Source organism: Aplidium turbinatum, chromosome 6 (genome assembly GCF_918807975.1).
Source record: "Aplidium turbinatum chromosome 6, kaAplTurb1.1, whole genome shotgun sequence".
Lineage (NCBI taxonomy): Eukaryota > Metazoa > Chordata > Ascidiacea > Aplousobranchia > Polyclinidae > Aplidium > Aplidium turbinatum.
The window spans coordinates 33,971,543-33,987,082 of NC_137477.1; the positions used below are offsets into that span (position 1 = coordinate 33,971,543).

General features: G+C 40.3%; 2 protein-coding genes across 4 annotated transcripts in view; one reads left to right on the plus strand and one right to left on the minus strand.

Annotated features, from left to right (window-relative positions):
- Positions 1-15,311, plus strand: part of LOC145772233 (gamma-1-syntrophin-like) — a 79,022-nt gene extending 63,711 nt beyond the window's left edge. For 2 of the 3 annotated variants that reach the window (XM_082584085.1, XM_082584086.1), the window contains exons 10-12: positions 11,378-11,470; positions 11,813-11,923; positions 14,354-15,311. In XM_082584085.1, coding sequence (XP_082440211.1) covers positions 11,378-11,470; positions 11,813-11,923; positions 14,354-14,542 — 393 coding nt within the window. In that variant the 3' untranslated portion in view covers positions 14,543-15,311. The remainder of the gene's footprint in view (positions 1-11,377; positions 11,471-11,812; positions 11,924-14,353) is intronic. The other variant, XM_082584087.1, reaches the window with a different exon arrangement.
- LOC145771998 (uncharacterized) lies at positions 383-9,183 on the minus strand. The gene is made up of 11 exons (XM_082583798.1): positions 8,843-9,183; positions 8,092-8,171; positions 7,705-7,882; positions 7,233-7,416; positions 6,754-6,945; positions 6,279-6,438; positions 4,188-4,349; positions 3,518-4,095; positions 3,204-3,344; positions 1,453-1,579; positions 383-1,328 (listed from the first exon to the last, which is right to left on the minus strand). The coding sequence occupies exons 1-11, from the start codon at positions 9,007-9,009 to the stop codon at positions 925-927; spliced, it is 2,373 nt and encodes a 790-aa protein (XP_082439924.1). The 5' UTR covers positions 9,010-9,183; the 3' UTR covers positions 383-924.
- Positions 15,312-15,540: the final 229 nt, after the last annotated feature.

Here is a 15,540-nt window from a genome sequence, read left to right on the forward strand (position 1 = left end):
GTCAGTAGCCGAAAAGGAAAAGTGCATAGTTTGAGCAGTAGTTAATAGATATAGTCTTTGTGTATATCTTGTGTGAGTGAGCTACTTATTGCTATTTTTGCCATACAAAAAATTGGCTAGATTTTAGCACTTGTGCTGAAAATCTAAAAAGAGTCTGGTAACACGAAAAGAGTGAGGTAATAGGGAAATACTAATCATTTTTTAATGTAAAATTCAAAGTTTTACAGTGATTTGAGATCCAGTATTCAAACTTTGGCAAATTGGATTCTCAAAACTATCATTTCAAAGTAACATAAAGTTATTTTTAGAGTTCAAGATCAAAATTACATCGGCCTCAAGTTTGCACGTTGACAAGGCCTGTAATAATCACAACAATAACAATAATTATGCTTTATTTTGCGCCCATTACAACAACATGCAGTACACTGCGATCACAGATACGATGCAACAGAAGGGACAAAACGGCGAAGGGACATACTAATCTTCGAGTCATTTTTATTTTAGCTTTATTTTGCCCATGTGTATATTGGTCGCTATGGCACAAGCATGCAACCACGCTGGACTGCTTTCGCGGCGAGCCGCTGCGCTGTTCTTTGGACGGATTGTCGTACACAAATTGCCCTTGAATTGAACACTTTCTAATGTGCTGGAACTTGCAAGAATAAAATGAACTGAAGATAATGAAGCAATTTTTTAACTGATATACTTTTCAAATCATTATTTCGACCGATGATGGAATTTTGTCCGATAATGCTAATGTGGGCCGTAGGGTTGTTATGAGGTCTTCATGCCGTGGCCGACGGCCGTGGGGTGCACACTTCACACAAGTGGTAAGATTATTCACAATCAAATAGTTTCAACTTCATAATTTTTATATTTCAATTTTTGTTGAGGTTGCAATTGTAGTGAAGCCATTTCATTGATTCAAAACTTGTTTTCCTTATCTGTTTGGCCGGGGGCTACCCCCAAATAGATAATCCTTGCCCCACCGTGAGGATTTGAATTATATTGGAAAGTATACCCTGTTGCTTCAGTAGCCCTCACATAGGAGCCCCCACCTCCAGAAAATCCATTAGCTGGGCCCCCGCCACCTCCTGAATACCCTCCACCACCTCCAGGACCATTTTTAGATGCCGAACCACCTCCACCAAAGCCCCCATGAAGAGCTCGTTTCACTCCCGATGAAGTGATGTAGGTGTAAGTTCCGCCCACTCCTGCTGCAAGGTTGCCGATCCCGTTCGTGTTGGCCTTGATTGCTTTTGTAGGAAGTGGAATGAATCGATCGTCACTCGATTTTTCGCCATCAGTTTTGAATCCGGCGCCGCCACCTGCGTTGATTGTTTAGAATAAGCTGTATGGTGTCGCCGCCACTGAATATTGTTCTTGTAGCTATGGATACGCCATAGATTGCTTTATATTTACTTTTTTGGGCTTTTAGTACCAATATTTTACCTGCTGTGTTAGGCCCCGTTCGAGCTCCACCTCTATATCCTCCATTACCGTCCCTGCCTCCTGCGCCGAAGTTCTGGCCTACGCCAGAACTGTCTTTAGCATTTTCGTTCTTGCTCGCATCCAGTGTCTGCGTATGTGTCATATTTGATGAAAGATAATTTTCTTGCCTTTTAATGATGTCAATTTGTTAATTGTTGCCGTTCAAAGTTTAGTGTTGAATCAATGCGACAAACGTTCGCCGGTAACATTCCAGCTATGCGCAAGGCAGGTAGTGTTTGAATTTAGAATCAGTGAATTGTATGTACAAACACACACACGAAGTAATTGATAAATGAATTACTTGAAAGCTGCAAGGTCAAGCTTGATGGCGTCTTAACTTTTGACAAAAAGTTTTTAAACAAATCAGAATGTCACCTTTCCTATTTTTAAATGCTATTGTAATTAATGCCATTCAACGCCTATTGAAGATTTGTTTGTGCTTTTCACTACTATGTCAATCGTGTAGAAGTAGTTCAAATTTTTACTCGTCGCAAAAACAAAGTTTCAAATTGGATGAAAAGAAGAGTGTCCAGTGCACAACTGCACACAACAATGGTTCAACCAGCCGTGCTCTGCGAAATTGAAACGGTTCCAAAACCTCAAAACAAGATAAAACATTGAAAGTGATCAGATTGAAAGTACTACGCGTTTCTTTTGGTATAATGAAAGTGTTTATAATCAGAGTCAAAGTGGTGTAAAAGAAGATGAACGTGGAAGTCTGCCAAGAAAGCTTAACAGATACACGTTTAGATGGAAAGGGCATGTTTTGAGGAAGGAGAATGATCACATAAGTAAATCTATTCAACGGGAGAAAGTGGGGTAGAGGAAGTGAGTAAAGTTTCAAAGGAGATGAAAGGCTACATAAGAAGGGATATAGAAGCTGGCAAATTATATATAAACAGAGGATATGCGTACTAGATTACTGAGGAAATCTAAAATCTGCACCGGCGACCGAATATAGTCAGAAAGAGAAACGTTATTCTAATTATAATCAATCTAGTAAAACCTTTCTGATCCTAAAAATTAACCCAGGAAAAGTATCTACTTGAAGCGGTTGACTGGTACGAGTCTCCTACAAGCCAGCCGTTGTGAACTAAGCAAATGGCAGTTAAGTGACACTGATCTAGCAACATTTCAGCAAGTGGCTGAAGTTGGTAAATGATGAAACTAAGCAAGTAACAACTGAGCAAGCCGAAACCTGGCGTGTCACAAGTCAGAAAATTCAGTTTAACAAGCGATGACCAAGCATGTCCAAACTGAGCAAGTAAATCTCATTGGTTAACTTGGGCAGTAGTTGCCATGTAGGCCTACTTGCTGAGTTGCCGCATGCCGAGTGGTCTGATGACCGACTGATTCATACCAGTCTAAGTGCATTACTGTTAAAAAAGCATCGATTTAAGAGTTTAAATTGTATTACTAGAAAACGCTCTTTGCTCTTAAACCTTTGTCAGCCTTCAGTTACCACATTCTGACACTGCTTAATACGACGCACTGCTCAATACGACGCACTGCTTTCAGGTCGTTCTTGACCGGCCCCGAAAGACTGAATGTCTTCAACTTTATTTTTACTGTCTTACTTACTAGTTGTTTTACTTTTTTCCAACAAATTCTGTCGTAGTAAAATATCTTTCTTTGCCATTTGTTGCTTGAAGTGCACTCGAGAAAAATTAGTTAACAAAATGCAGGACATTTCACTGATTGCGTCTACTAACCGTTGCGTCTCCCCTTCTGCTGTTTGAACTTCCACCTGCTCCCGCGATAAGCAATGGCTGTGACGTGTAAGTCTCGAACATTCTAATGATGAAGGTACCTCCTGATCCCGCGTGGCGGTTGCCTCTCTGCCCAATGATAATCTAGAGATCAGGTGATAGTTAAGATTCTAGCCTTGAAATTAAAGCCACATAATCTGATACTCCATATTTTTAAGCGGTTTATATCAAGCATGAGCGCTTAAAGGCCAGTAATGAACTTACTGTTGTTGTTTACATTTCCTGCATTTACGAAAGGTAACTTAAAAGCTATTTACTCTTATTTCCGTGCTTTTCTCCAAGATGAACTCGGCTTGCATATCTGCTCCTCTTCCTCTTTTCTCTGGCTCCAGGTGGAATCCTGAGGGCGCCATTGCTCTGATCCTATAGCGTCCTGTTTTTGGCACCATCCATATTTGTGTGCCATCCCTGACGGTGATACGCACATTGGTATCTTGATAAGTTCCGTTACATTGTCGCTCGGTCGGCCCCTGGTGGTTCTCATCCTTTCCACAGCTGGTGAATATGTATTCGTTCGGATTTCTGGTGGCCGGGATGTCAATACCAGGCTCCTGCAGGTTCGTGCGTGTGCGCTCCGATATGGTGACGAAATCTGGGAGGTTGCACAGCGTTCTTCTGGGGGGAAGTGGACCTCTACCATCCTCGTCTACCATGAAGAAGCCAGTCCCTGTGACTCCAGCCTGCAACAGTGCGTCGCACGATGGCACGCTCATATTGATGTTCCACTTGCACTTTAGAGGGCCAAGAGTGACATTGCCTCTTTCTCCTGCCGCGTCATTAACGTCTCCGAAGTTGAGATTGACAACAGGGAGTGTGGATCTGTCTCTCAGCATTCCTGACAACACAAACGTGATTATGTTGAAAATAGAGGAAACACACCGCGAGGACGTGACAGGCGAATGGTAATGACAGCCGATCAACTGTTACCTTCATCAAATGCCCACTCTTCCTTATCAGCATCACAGTTACACACTTCTGTTGTGGGCACACACGTGTTGTCCATTCCGCAGGCGCATTTGTTGCTCCCAGGAGATGCACCTCCCCAATATCGCATCTTTTCTCCTCTGCTCGACACCCACCATGCTGTGTCTGCAAACGAAGACGGTTATTAATGAACTAATCGTTTATTTAACCTTGTCGAGTGGATACATAAATCTTAGCTGAGGTTAAACTTTTATATCAGTAAAATCTAAACACTATCAGCGTATCGGTATCAAACTGATAATAATTTTGATATAAACAACTTGAGTGTGTAAAAAGTAGCAAATCTTACTGGACTTCGTCTGAAAGCGAATGGAAAAGAATTCTTTCAGATTTCATAAAGCTTCTTTTTGCACTAGTGTTTATTGAGCAACGTGTTTTCTTCAGAATGTTGTAGGGTATTATTTTGTCATGTTTTGAGGGATACAAAAATATCTATCCCTTACACACACTGCTGAAAATATGCATGCCTTATGCCACCAGTTAAATTAATAAAATTGAGCGACCAAGAACATTTCTCAGGTCAACAATTTGAAACCAACTTTCTGCTGCATGAACAAATCGATTGTTTTTAGGGCAAATTTGAAAATAAGGTCCGTTTTTGCGTTATCAAATCTGTTTTTCAACTGAAGGCATCACACGTTAACCTTTTTGGCGACGACCAGTGGCCCTGAAATAAATCCCAGGTCTTTTTCTGTTAAATTAGACTCATTACTAAATTTCCGAAGATGTGTGTTGGTTGCCTAAAATAAGCTAGATGCCTTTTCACCAGTAGTGAAGGTAAGTGCTGCCCCTTAATTCCCTTCACACTTTTCAAAATCATGTTAAATATACCGAAATCAATTTTTCACTTGTGAGCAATTAGAAGAGCATTAGATAAAAGTGTTTTTTGTTGTGATGGCTGCAGTGAAAAAAAAAACATATTTGATACGAAAAAAAACGAACTTTTTTTCGGATTCCCACTCTCGAAAACCCTCAAAACTCCTTTTATCTTTAGTTAGTTAGTGAGTGCACCAAAATCTTTGTTGCTCCAAAATTTGCGTTAGCCAGTGTTTTCCTCCCCCCCCCCCCAAAAAAAAAACAGAAATTTCATGTGTTTAGGACCAAGTGCTCTCCCCTGGATCCGTTATTGATCTGATCGTGCGGAACTATTAAATAGCACCAATAGCATGGAACTATTAAAAAATAGTCAAACAAGAGACCCCAAGACTTAGTTATCGGCAATAGAAAAAAGTAGCCATGCAAAAATTCGAATTTCCTTACCGTATTGGTTGTGTTTTATGTAGGTCTACTGTATTTTATTACGTATTAAAGTTATACGCTTGTACTTTCAGACAATTATAACCACAAATACCAAGTCTGTTTCAAAATCCAACAGAAGACTTGTTTAGTGCGTTACGTTTAAATCAAACTTTGTTTCCAAATTAATTTTCATTTACTTGCCTGTTCTCGGTTTGTTTGGTTTTTTTTTCAATTTTTTTTGCGTTCACAGTTGATGCGCGTGGATAGGCAGCAAGCGGAAGTTTACAAAATTGTAACTATTTTAACCTAAGACATTTAATGTCGTCGATATGGTAACTGAGTAACCAACAGAGATTCCAAGCTAAGGTCGATGTGTTTAGTGGTGCTGATTAAATTGATATCGGCCGCTGGGAAGGCAGGCGTCTTAGGGAAGTTGCAAGTGTCATGTGATGAACGTCACATCCTATTACAAGGTTACTGGTTTTGTCAATCACACGCTTTTGTATTTCTTGTAGCTTTGTTATGATGCAGTAAGCAAAGCCAGTAGCGTTTTCAACCAGTTTCGTTCATATAGCAGGCTCTTGATGTGTAAGCCTAAATGCGTGCATTGCCTCATTGTTAGATGAGTTTGACGTTTACACCAATGCCAAGGTTTTTATTTGTATTTTAAGTGTGAAGGTGTTTTATTGTGCAATTTTCACCGATGGCATGTTCACACTACGACTTGAAACCAGGAACTCCTTTGTCACAAGGAGAATGCACAGTCCCCACGGTCAATTCGGTCATGCTACTTACTATCTTTTAACAGTTTAGAATCGAAGCAATCGTATCTGATGAACTGTTCGCATGCCAGAGATATCGACATCAGCGTTTTGATCTGCTCCAGTGTCGCCTCGTACTGTACCGGCAATGAGAAACACCCAGCTTCTTCGCAGTTCGACACCGGATACTTGGGCTGCAAGTTAGCGAAGTGCAGGCTTGATAAGCTCATCATCCATTGCAAACCACCCAAACAGCCACTTTATCTGATCCAGATCTGTATCAGATCGGGTACGGATCTGACTAGATCCTAACCAGATCTGGGTTAGATAAAGTGGCCCACTGGGCATAGCCGATAGCGCCAGAATCTGTTCCACAGCTATTTGGTTATCTACACTTGACAACATCATGAACAGACTAACTCTTGCTGCACTGGTTATTCACACTTAAATATAGCGCATGTAATCGTGTCGTTAATTCACTGCTGATGAATCTTTCCTATCCGTCTAACCTGGTTTCCATGCTTAATGATGGTGATTCCTGTGGTGGGGTCGCTATCCATGTCACAGTACACCAAGAAAGGGTTTACACCTCCCTCACCGTCCGGGTCAATCATAGCATCCCCTGATTTGGTATAACCCCATTGCTTGATGATTGCACATGAAGGAAGATGCTTATTCACGTCTGAGCAATTTTTTGCTGTCTGTATGAGAAACAGCTTGTTACGTTTTCAACTACTGTCAACTTTGTGCTGGTGTAGTGTTACTTTTTGGAAACATACATAATTCACATTGATGTTTTCTGATAACTACTTAACCTTGGCATAGACATAGATGACATGGTGGCAATGAAAATTAGTTTGACATTTTTTGCGCAATGTTCACTTATTACTTTACTTTGGAAAATGTTAAGCCAATTAAACCTGTCAAAAAACAACAGCGATTGTAGATGGATGTAAAGTGAAGTACTATTAGCAACAGGTATCACTACCTTTACTTCTTTGTACTCTCCTTCCAGTCGATCATATTGCGCCTGGAGCTCTCCCAGCCGACGCTCCAGAGCGAAATATGCAGTTCGTAGCCTGGTATAGTTTTGTTGAAGAGGAAATTGAACTTTTGATATTTCTTCCAGTTGCGCTTTTGCTTCTTGCGCGTTGATTGTATTTTGGCTTAATCTGAAAAGGAAAGGGGTAATTCAGTCTTTTTGCAAATCCTTACCTGGATTTTACTTTGCCACTCACAAAGTACGTGTTTTCTGGTGTGGAAGTGATATGTTTAGAATCGGACTTTTTTGTGTAGTGCACGTGTTGGTTTGATTTAGATGTAACATTTCATATTTGTTTTAAGTTATGTGATTGACTTTGATCAAATTTTCATGTTTAAAAGAAAAATATCAAGCATAGACTTCTTTATTAATTTAGCCAAATAATTAAAATATATAATTAAAATATAACTTGACCGACTCGATCTCAAGTCGGGATTTGTGATCTCGTAGCCTGTTGTTCTCGGCTGTTAGATTGTTGAATCTCTCCGTCCACATTTGGGCCCTTGCCTCTGCGATCCCTAGTCGCCTGTTATCCTCTTTGCTATTTGACAGCAGTAAGATGTTCCTATCAATGCCTTCCTTCCATCGCTGCATTTCTGCAAAGCATGTACAGTATTATGTTATTGAGATAATCGGATTGAAGTCCACCAGACTAAGCAGTGTGACCAGACGAAACAAATGAATGTAAGAAATAATAATTTCAGACGTTTAACTCTGAAACTGATGCATGCTTAACATTCAGATTAAAGTAATACTTGGTGACGACATCGCGTGTGAGGTCATCGCGTGTGTAAAGAGAGCTCACGTTTCATCTGCTCCTTCAAATCGTCCACCTCAGCCGCTAATCCCGGACATTGATCCTTGTCCTTTTTGGGAACGATGAAACTGCAACAATCCGTAATCGCTTATGACAAGGAACTAGTCTTATAAAGTAATGTTCTCATAGCGAAGGGTTTGTGTCAAGAAGGTGATCATAGCTTAAATAAGCTCAACAGCCACACTTCATTTTTTGCAATTTGATGCAACACATTTGCAAAAACGAAGTTGCTCAGTTATTGCTTTCAACTTTCCTTTTTACTTGTTATTGGTTATTTTTTAATTATTTGCGTCGAACACAAGTTAAAGTTGGTTATCATATTTCAGCTATCTTTGCCCTCTCCAGTGCTTGTTTCTCGATATACTGTGTCTATCACTACAGTATTCACATTTTGTGCGGCAAAAATCGTGTTGTTCAATGTAAGCGGTGGTGGAGCCTATAATTTGTTTATTTGCTGTATCAATTATTGACTTGGCAACTTGGTTAAACAAGACAAGTGGTTTCTCATAAGCTTGCATGCGTGTGTGCAGGTGGCGATCGTGGTGTGTGGGTAAGCAATGGATCCAAAAGATTAACCTTTGTGCAAGACAAGGTTTATAGTGTGTATCTGTGTAATGAACTCGTGTTAAATAACAGTCCATACTACGAACTGACCAATACGTTGTAGACGTGATACACCACACGCAGCTGGTAAACTTTCGATTGTATCGTCAAGCTAAGCGCAAACATTATATCTCACCTGTAAACGCATTGTTCCTGACTAGTGTATCGATTCAGATAGCTTGAACAATGGCCCTGCGGATGGGAAGTGGTGCTCTGGCTGTGTGATAACGTCACGAAGGTAATAACATTGATAAACGCCCAAGAGAAAATTGTGCTTTTCCACAAACCATACCAACACATCATATAAACTTGCTTCCTATTCCTGGTATTTAATTTTCTTTTGTGTACTTGTCTGTTTTTTTTCTTGCCGTTATACTTGTCAATCTGCTCTTAGATGTAAACGTCTGAGGCTGTGTCCGTGCGTCATAAGTATGTTAGTTCCACTTTATGTTGCACATACAACGAGAAATTGCTTAGTTATTTGCTGTGATTAAAACAAAAACAAAGTAATAATTTTTTCTATCAATTTATAATATTGCTATCAGCTTGGTAATTAATTTTTTCAATAATAGGATTTTAATAATAGATAATATGATTTTTTCAAGAAGTCTTCCAAGCAATGAGATACGCATTTGCCTACAATAGTTCCTTGACCATCTAGGCCCTAGAGGCTAGTAGAAGCACCAACAGCCTGACAGCAGCACTAACGGCCTGACAATTCTTGGATGATATGGACAAATTCGTGAAACCAGGCCAATTGTCTTGTCGCGAACTTGGGGATTCGGTGACATGATGTAATTGTGAGAAGTCGCTAGTTTGTTTCGCCTTTAAATTCACGTCGATTCGATGTTGGTTGATGTATTTCTCTAATCAACTGGTCAATATAACTTATAGCTCACTGGTCAACCACGGAGTTGCCTGTCACATAGTTTATGGAGCTATGTTTTATCGAACACCTCTTTCTTTCACGTAACTCACTAATAAATGTAAGATGTTGGTCTACTCTTTAACATGGCTTCTTTGGTAAAAATGGAATGAGACTGTTTACCAAGTATTCAATTTAATAGCATGATGCGCTCTTCTGGTGTAAAATAAGTTAAATTATATCACAAGATGTTACAGATGATAATCTGCATTTATTATAACGTCAGACACCACTGACTTCTTCAGAGGGCTAGATCAGGTAAAAGCTATCTGTCTGTCTGGCATGGCAGAACACTTAGAGTGGTAAGGAACCACCGAAGTAATCAACTCAATACTTATTCAAGATTTGTGTTGGAACTAGTTCGTTGCTTTCTGTGAATTGTCACTGAACCAATTTCCTGTCTCTCAAAGCAAAGTTTGCTTGAACAAGTCTTAGTCTTTCAATGCTAACTTTCCTGAAACATTAGTGCAGCTGGAGCAATTATAATTTATCAACATAGCAAGAACCTTTTGTCATAAATTCTTGGCGAATCCTAAACGTTTCTGGCGAATTTCTTGTTTGCTTGTGCATTCTCAACGTAGTTTACGATTGACCCAACATTAAAGCATCCATCGATCAGTCGACAACTGGCTGGTGATCGCCCCCGGCAAGGCAGCAGTTTACTTGTTCAACCTGTTCTATCGCCTTATTGTTCCGCAAGCCTTCTAATCGCTCGTATCATTGTTGTCTGGCTATGTTATTGTTGGAAACAGGGTTATTAATTGTAGCCGAAGTCATGGTTTTTGTTGTTCGTCTAATGACGCGACAACCAGCAGCAGTCTGATGTTAGCGTGGCTGGTCCATTGCTGCGACTGCCATTAACACAATACCCATTGGCGCCATAATCCATTGCTTCACCAGACCATTGATACCAACGATTAACACTAGAAGTACTAAGCTGTCATTTTTGACCGTCTTTCATTTTCAAGTAAATGGTATTTCGTCCGTTAAACTGGACTTAGAGCATCCAGGAGTTTTAATTATTATTATGACAGTTTACGATGATAAATTTACGAATGCGAAACTCTATAAAATATTGTACACGAAGAATAATATCGGTATTATGAAACAGCGATCATATGTGACCGCTTGATTGTTTTAGGTTTTGAAAGATCTTGGCAGTTCTAGAGTCAATCAGCTTCTTTTTGTTTGATATTACTTTTGTAAAAGAACTTTATTGAGTAGGATTGTTTCTCAGACGCTTGTCTTAGCAAAAGCAATTGAAATATACCACATCATTGCCAATGTGGCAAATAGCCTACAATAGATAAACCTGAAATATTTTGGGAGAAGCAATTTTACTTCACTACACTCGGCTGTTCAAAAACTTTCATCGGCAAGTTGTAAAGACCATCACCTATAGCATTTTGCTGATGTGTGGTGTCAGACTTATAGTCCTGTGTTCCTCGCATCTAATTTTTTTGTTAATGTTAGTATTGGAATTAGAATATTTTTAGTGAAGTCATCCGGAATTGTACTATTGTATATCAGCTTCGTCATGTTTGTGACGTCATCATGAGATAAAAGTTTGGGAGTCGAGTTTTTACCCAAAACCTCAGCAAATCGGACCCTAAGGTGTTTGGAAGTCGTAAATGGTGAAAATGTGAAACACCCTTAGTAAACATCGCAGGTGCAACTAGGTGTGAATGCGGATGCTGCACTCTCTTCAAGCAGAATGTGCCGCTATATTTTGAAAGTATGTTGCAGAACATCTCGTACTCTTGCGTCTACAACGGTCGGCCATGTTCTCTCACTATCCACTTCAATGATGGCTTGAAGCTAATCGACACCGAAGCTCAGGTAACGTCTTTCCCACACTCCTTCAAGATTTTGTGTCATTTAATTTCTTTCTTTATGTAACTGTACTTTCCATACGACCTGGCCATCTATAAAAATCCACTGCGAGCTTGAAGGCTCGGTATGTCTTCTCGATCCAAATCAATCTTTATTTATGTAAATTATATATTTGCTTTGAGTTTTTATACAATTATTCTTAACCCAATACAAGTCGATGCAAATGTTCGTCTTGCTTTTCACTAAGCCATCTGTTGTTTACGCCATGAGAGAAGTGACGCGTGACGGCCGTGACGCATGTGAGTGCTTAGTGCAATATACAAAGAATTGTTTGCACCAATGTTCCAGGAGCTGGTCTGGAGCTACAAGTTTTCTCAGTTGAAAGGGTCCAGCGACGATGGAGGCGACCTCATAACCTTCAACTTCCACAACAGATTGACTGATCAGCTCGATAAGCAGGTGGCTTCATTATCTTTGTATGTCGACTTATCCTCAATCGAACTGTACAACAAAATAAACACACAACAACAGCTGGAAATATTCAACCAATTTAAAACAACAACAAAGCAGGTTGCATGTAATAAAATACACGCAACACAATCAAGCAGTGTTGGATAAAGCACACGTAACAAGGGGAAACATTTACAAATACTCGTATGCATTGGCACTGCTGGTAGGGAAGATAATAATAATATCTCATTTTAATCATTTTCAATCCACACTGTGAAACCCTAAAATCATCCACTGAGCAACAAATTATTAATTATATTGACCATAAAAAATTAGCATAAAAACGTCGATTTATTTTAGGGAATCGTTATAAACTTTTGTTTCTAAACAGGGGCGTCGTCAAGGGATGCAATTGCCCCCCCCCCCCCCCCCCAAATAATTTAAATAAAAATTTCACATTCTGTTGCAGCATTTAACAAAGTTTTACTATTGATTTAACCTGAAACTCTCAGAATGCGCAATTTTAAGGATATTTTTCCCCAATATTCTGGGAAAGCCCCCCAAATCTCTCTGTGGGTCCCCGCCTTCGGTGACTCGTTGCCGGGCTCACTCACATCTGCACATACTAACCAACCCCCCAAAATATATACGTGCTAGCTACGTCATGTTTTTGTTCTTGGCGAACACGTTGAGCACAGTTTGTTCAACAGTGACTGTTTTGAAACACAAAATAACAAAGTTGGGGTCATTAAAACCGGCCTACCAAACTGGGACGTGGACCTCTTCCGACCAGCTGGTTGCCGGTCCCAAGCTCGGGTAAATGGAGAGAGTGGGCGGCTGGAAAGGAATCCGGCCGTAAAAACCTATGCCAAAACTCAAATACAAGGAAAAGTGGTGGAACATGTGAAATAGTTTGTCTTAGTTCGACAGTCCATGAGAACGGAAGAAGCGACAGAGAGGTGGCAAGAAGATGTTAGGCAGAATGGGAGCATGGAAGAAAATAATATAACAAGAATCATGTGTGGCAGAAAGATGCCAGAAACGCTGAAGGGGAAACTCTATAAAACTATGGAGAGACCAGCAATGTTGTATGGGATGCAGGCTGTTGTCCTGATAAAGACACAAGGAGCAAGGGGTTGATTTTTTTTGTATCCAGGCTTACGCACGGTGGTTGAAGATTTAGATTAAGTGGACGGGAAAGCAAGGAAGCCAATGTTCGTGTCCACCTCAGGCATGTGGTTGGAATGAAAATGTTGCGATGGTCTCGGTTTCACAAAGCAGGACCGAGTGAGAATTAAATTATCGGAAAACGAATGCAAGTCGGAGAGCTGAAACATAAGCTAAGAGAGATGCGTCTTAAATAGTTGGGTCACGTCGTAAGAAGAATAAGACAATTGGAAGTTGGTACAAGAAAGCGAGGAAGGGCGAAAAGAAGATGGAGGAATTGTGGCAGAAGATCTGGAAATAGTAGCAATGAAGAAGGAAGATGCTTGCGACAGAGTGATGTGAAGGACTGCATTGTTCACCGGCGACCCCACTTGAAGTGAGAATAATGCCAGAAGAAAAAGCGGTCATATTGCAGTGTTTATAATTATCCCACTTGCTTTTTCAATAACGTTCTAAGAGGGTTTTTCAAAGTTTAAGAGCGCATGTTCAAAATCTTTCCAACAATCCTTTCCCGGTAAATAGTCCAAACGTTTTGTCAATCCAGACTTATAAGAATGCTGTATCAAAGTTGTGCCTAATATCTTTGACTGCTTTGAAGTTATTAAGATGTTATTATTTGGGGATACACAATTATGTTGACATTCTGCCAATAATATGCCTTGAAAACGTCGACATGCATTCTGGTTGTAATATATGAAAACTAGGCAAACTACAGTGTCACAGGGAATATTATAGAATATCTCCAAAACTAGAGCTAATGGAAAAAAAATGATTACATTTTTAAAATCAGTAGGTTACCCCCAATATACCGCATAGCAGGTCTAACATTCAAAGCACCTAAAAAATAAATATTTGGCTAGTGATCGCTAGGATTCCTTCCTAATCGTGATGTTGTATAAAGTTTACACGATGTGAGCTTCAGCCACGTGGGTGAAGAAGCCTTTGGATTTGTCAAATATAAAGATCAACAAAAGATCACAACATGCCACAGAACAAAACCTTCGTTGGACTCGTTTGAGTTTCTTCGTAATTACTTTTCCGAGCGCGACACAACATTCCATGAAGCCCTCATCAAATCTTGACTTCTGTAGGCAGTTACATGCGGGGGGTCTTCCTGTTACACGTTTTAATTAAAGAATCGTGTGTTGTACCCTTATATGTTCTTCTAACTTGTATGTAATCTATTGTAATGGTTTTTTTTTGTGTTGCATGAACATTGAACAAGCAGCGAATTCTTTCTTGTGCGAATTCTTAACACTATCACCTCCACAGAGTTTTAAGTGTGCGAGTGCGTATCCACTACTTTTCTGTGTTCACGCCTTCCTCGCCGCGAAGCTATCCCTGGTCGATCCCGCTTTCCTCAACAAAGTCACCGCACAAAACACTGCGTCGCGCAAACTGCATGACGCCACGTCACGCGTCGTGAACGGAACTTCCACACTGGAGGACATGCGACGTTGACATAACTTCGCGTGGAAATCTTGCGCAATTTAAATGTTTTTGTGACGTCAACAATTTAAAATGCATAATTTCTATTTTGTGCCAAACGTATTTTACTGTTGCTGCAATTTCGATGCTTTCATGCGTTCTTCTTGTCAGTTTGTTCTTGCCGCCATTAGAGGATTTAGGATTCGTGTAGTATAAAAAGTTTGTATTGCCCAAGACCTATTCTGAGGTTTAGTATCACAAAGCTGCTTTAATTGCACCAATTCAGTCATGAAGATTCCAGCATCATAGAGATCATCACCATGCCACCCTGAGTCTACTCTCGCATCCTTTGCTCCATTTCACTAGGATAAACTTTATCAGTCATCTTCCGTCATGTTTTCCGAGGTATCTGGGAAGATAAACTTGAAGCTGTGTTCGCCAGATCTCAAGCTCCATGCTTTTCTGACACAGCAATAATGTCATGAACATTCACGATTTTTCGAAACAAAGGAATTCTATTATCACTTTGTTTTCATCTAGCAGCAGCTGTTCTGGCCAGGAGTGCAGATTGTAGGTTTAGGTGGTGTCTCACAGCTTTAGAACAAACGAGCGGCTTCACAGCGATTCTGTTGTAATTAACGAAATCTAATGATGTTTCAATTCATATGTTGTTATATATAGCATTGCAATTAGCTCCGGTGTGTCAATTGGTAAATGGCGCCGCTGTTGTTGTGTATCATCCTAAGCAGGTGGATTGAGCTGGCGTCGTAATTGATGGTTGCGAAATAAAAAACGAACTAGACATAAAGTTTAGGTTATTTCTCAATGTTAGATTCGTCGCCGTATGAGCAGATCTTTCCAGGCTAGGTTGGAGGGCAGGAAATCATCAGCCACTCAGCAGTCTCGTCGTCCAGGACCCTCAGTCCGTGCGCACCGTGTGGAGGCCGGTGGGTTAGGCAGTGGTGGATGACATGGTCTGCAGTCTGTTCCGTGGCACCACACTCGCATTCTGATGGAGCCAGGCCCCACTT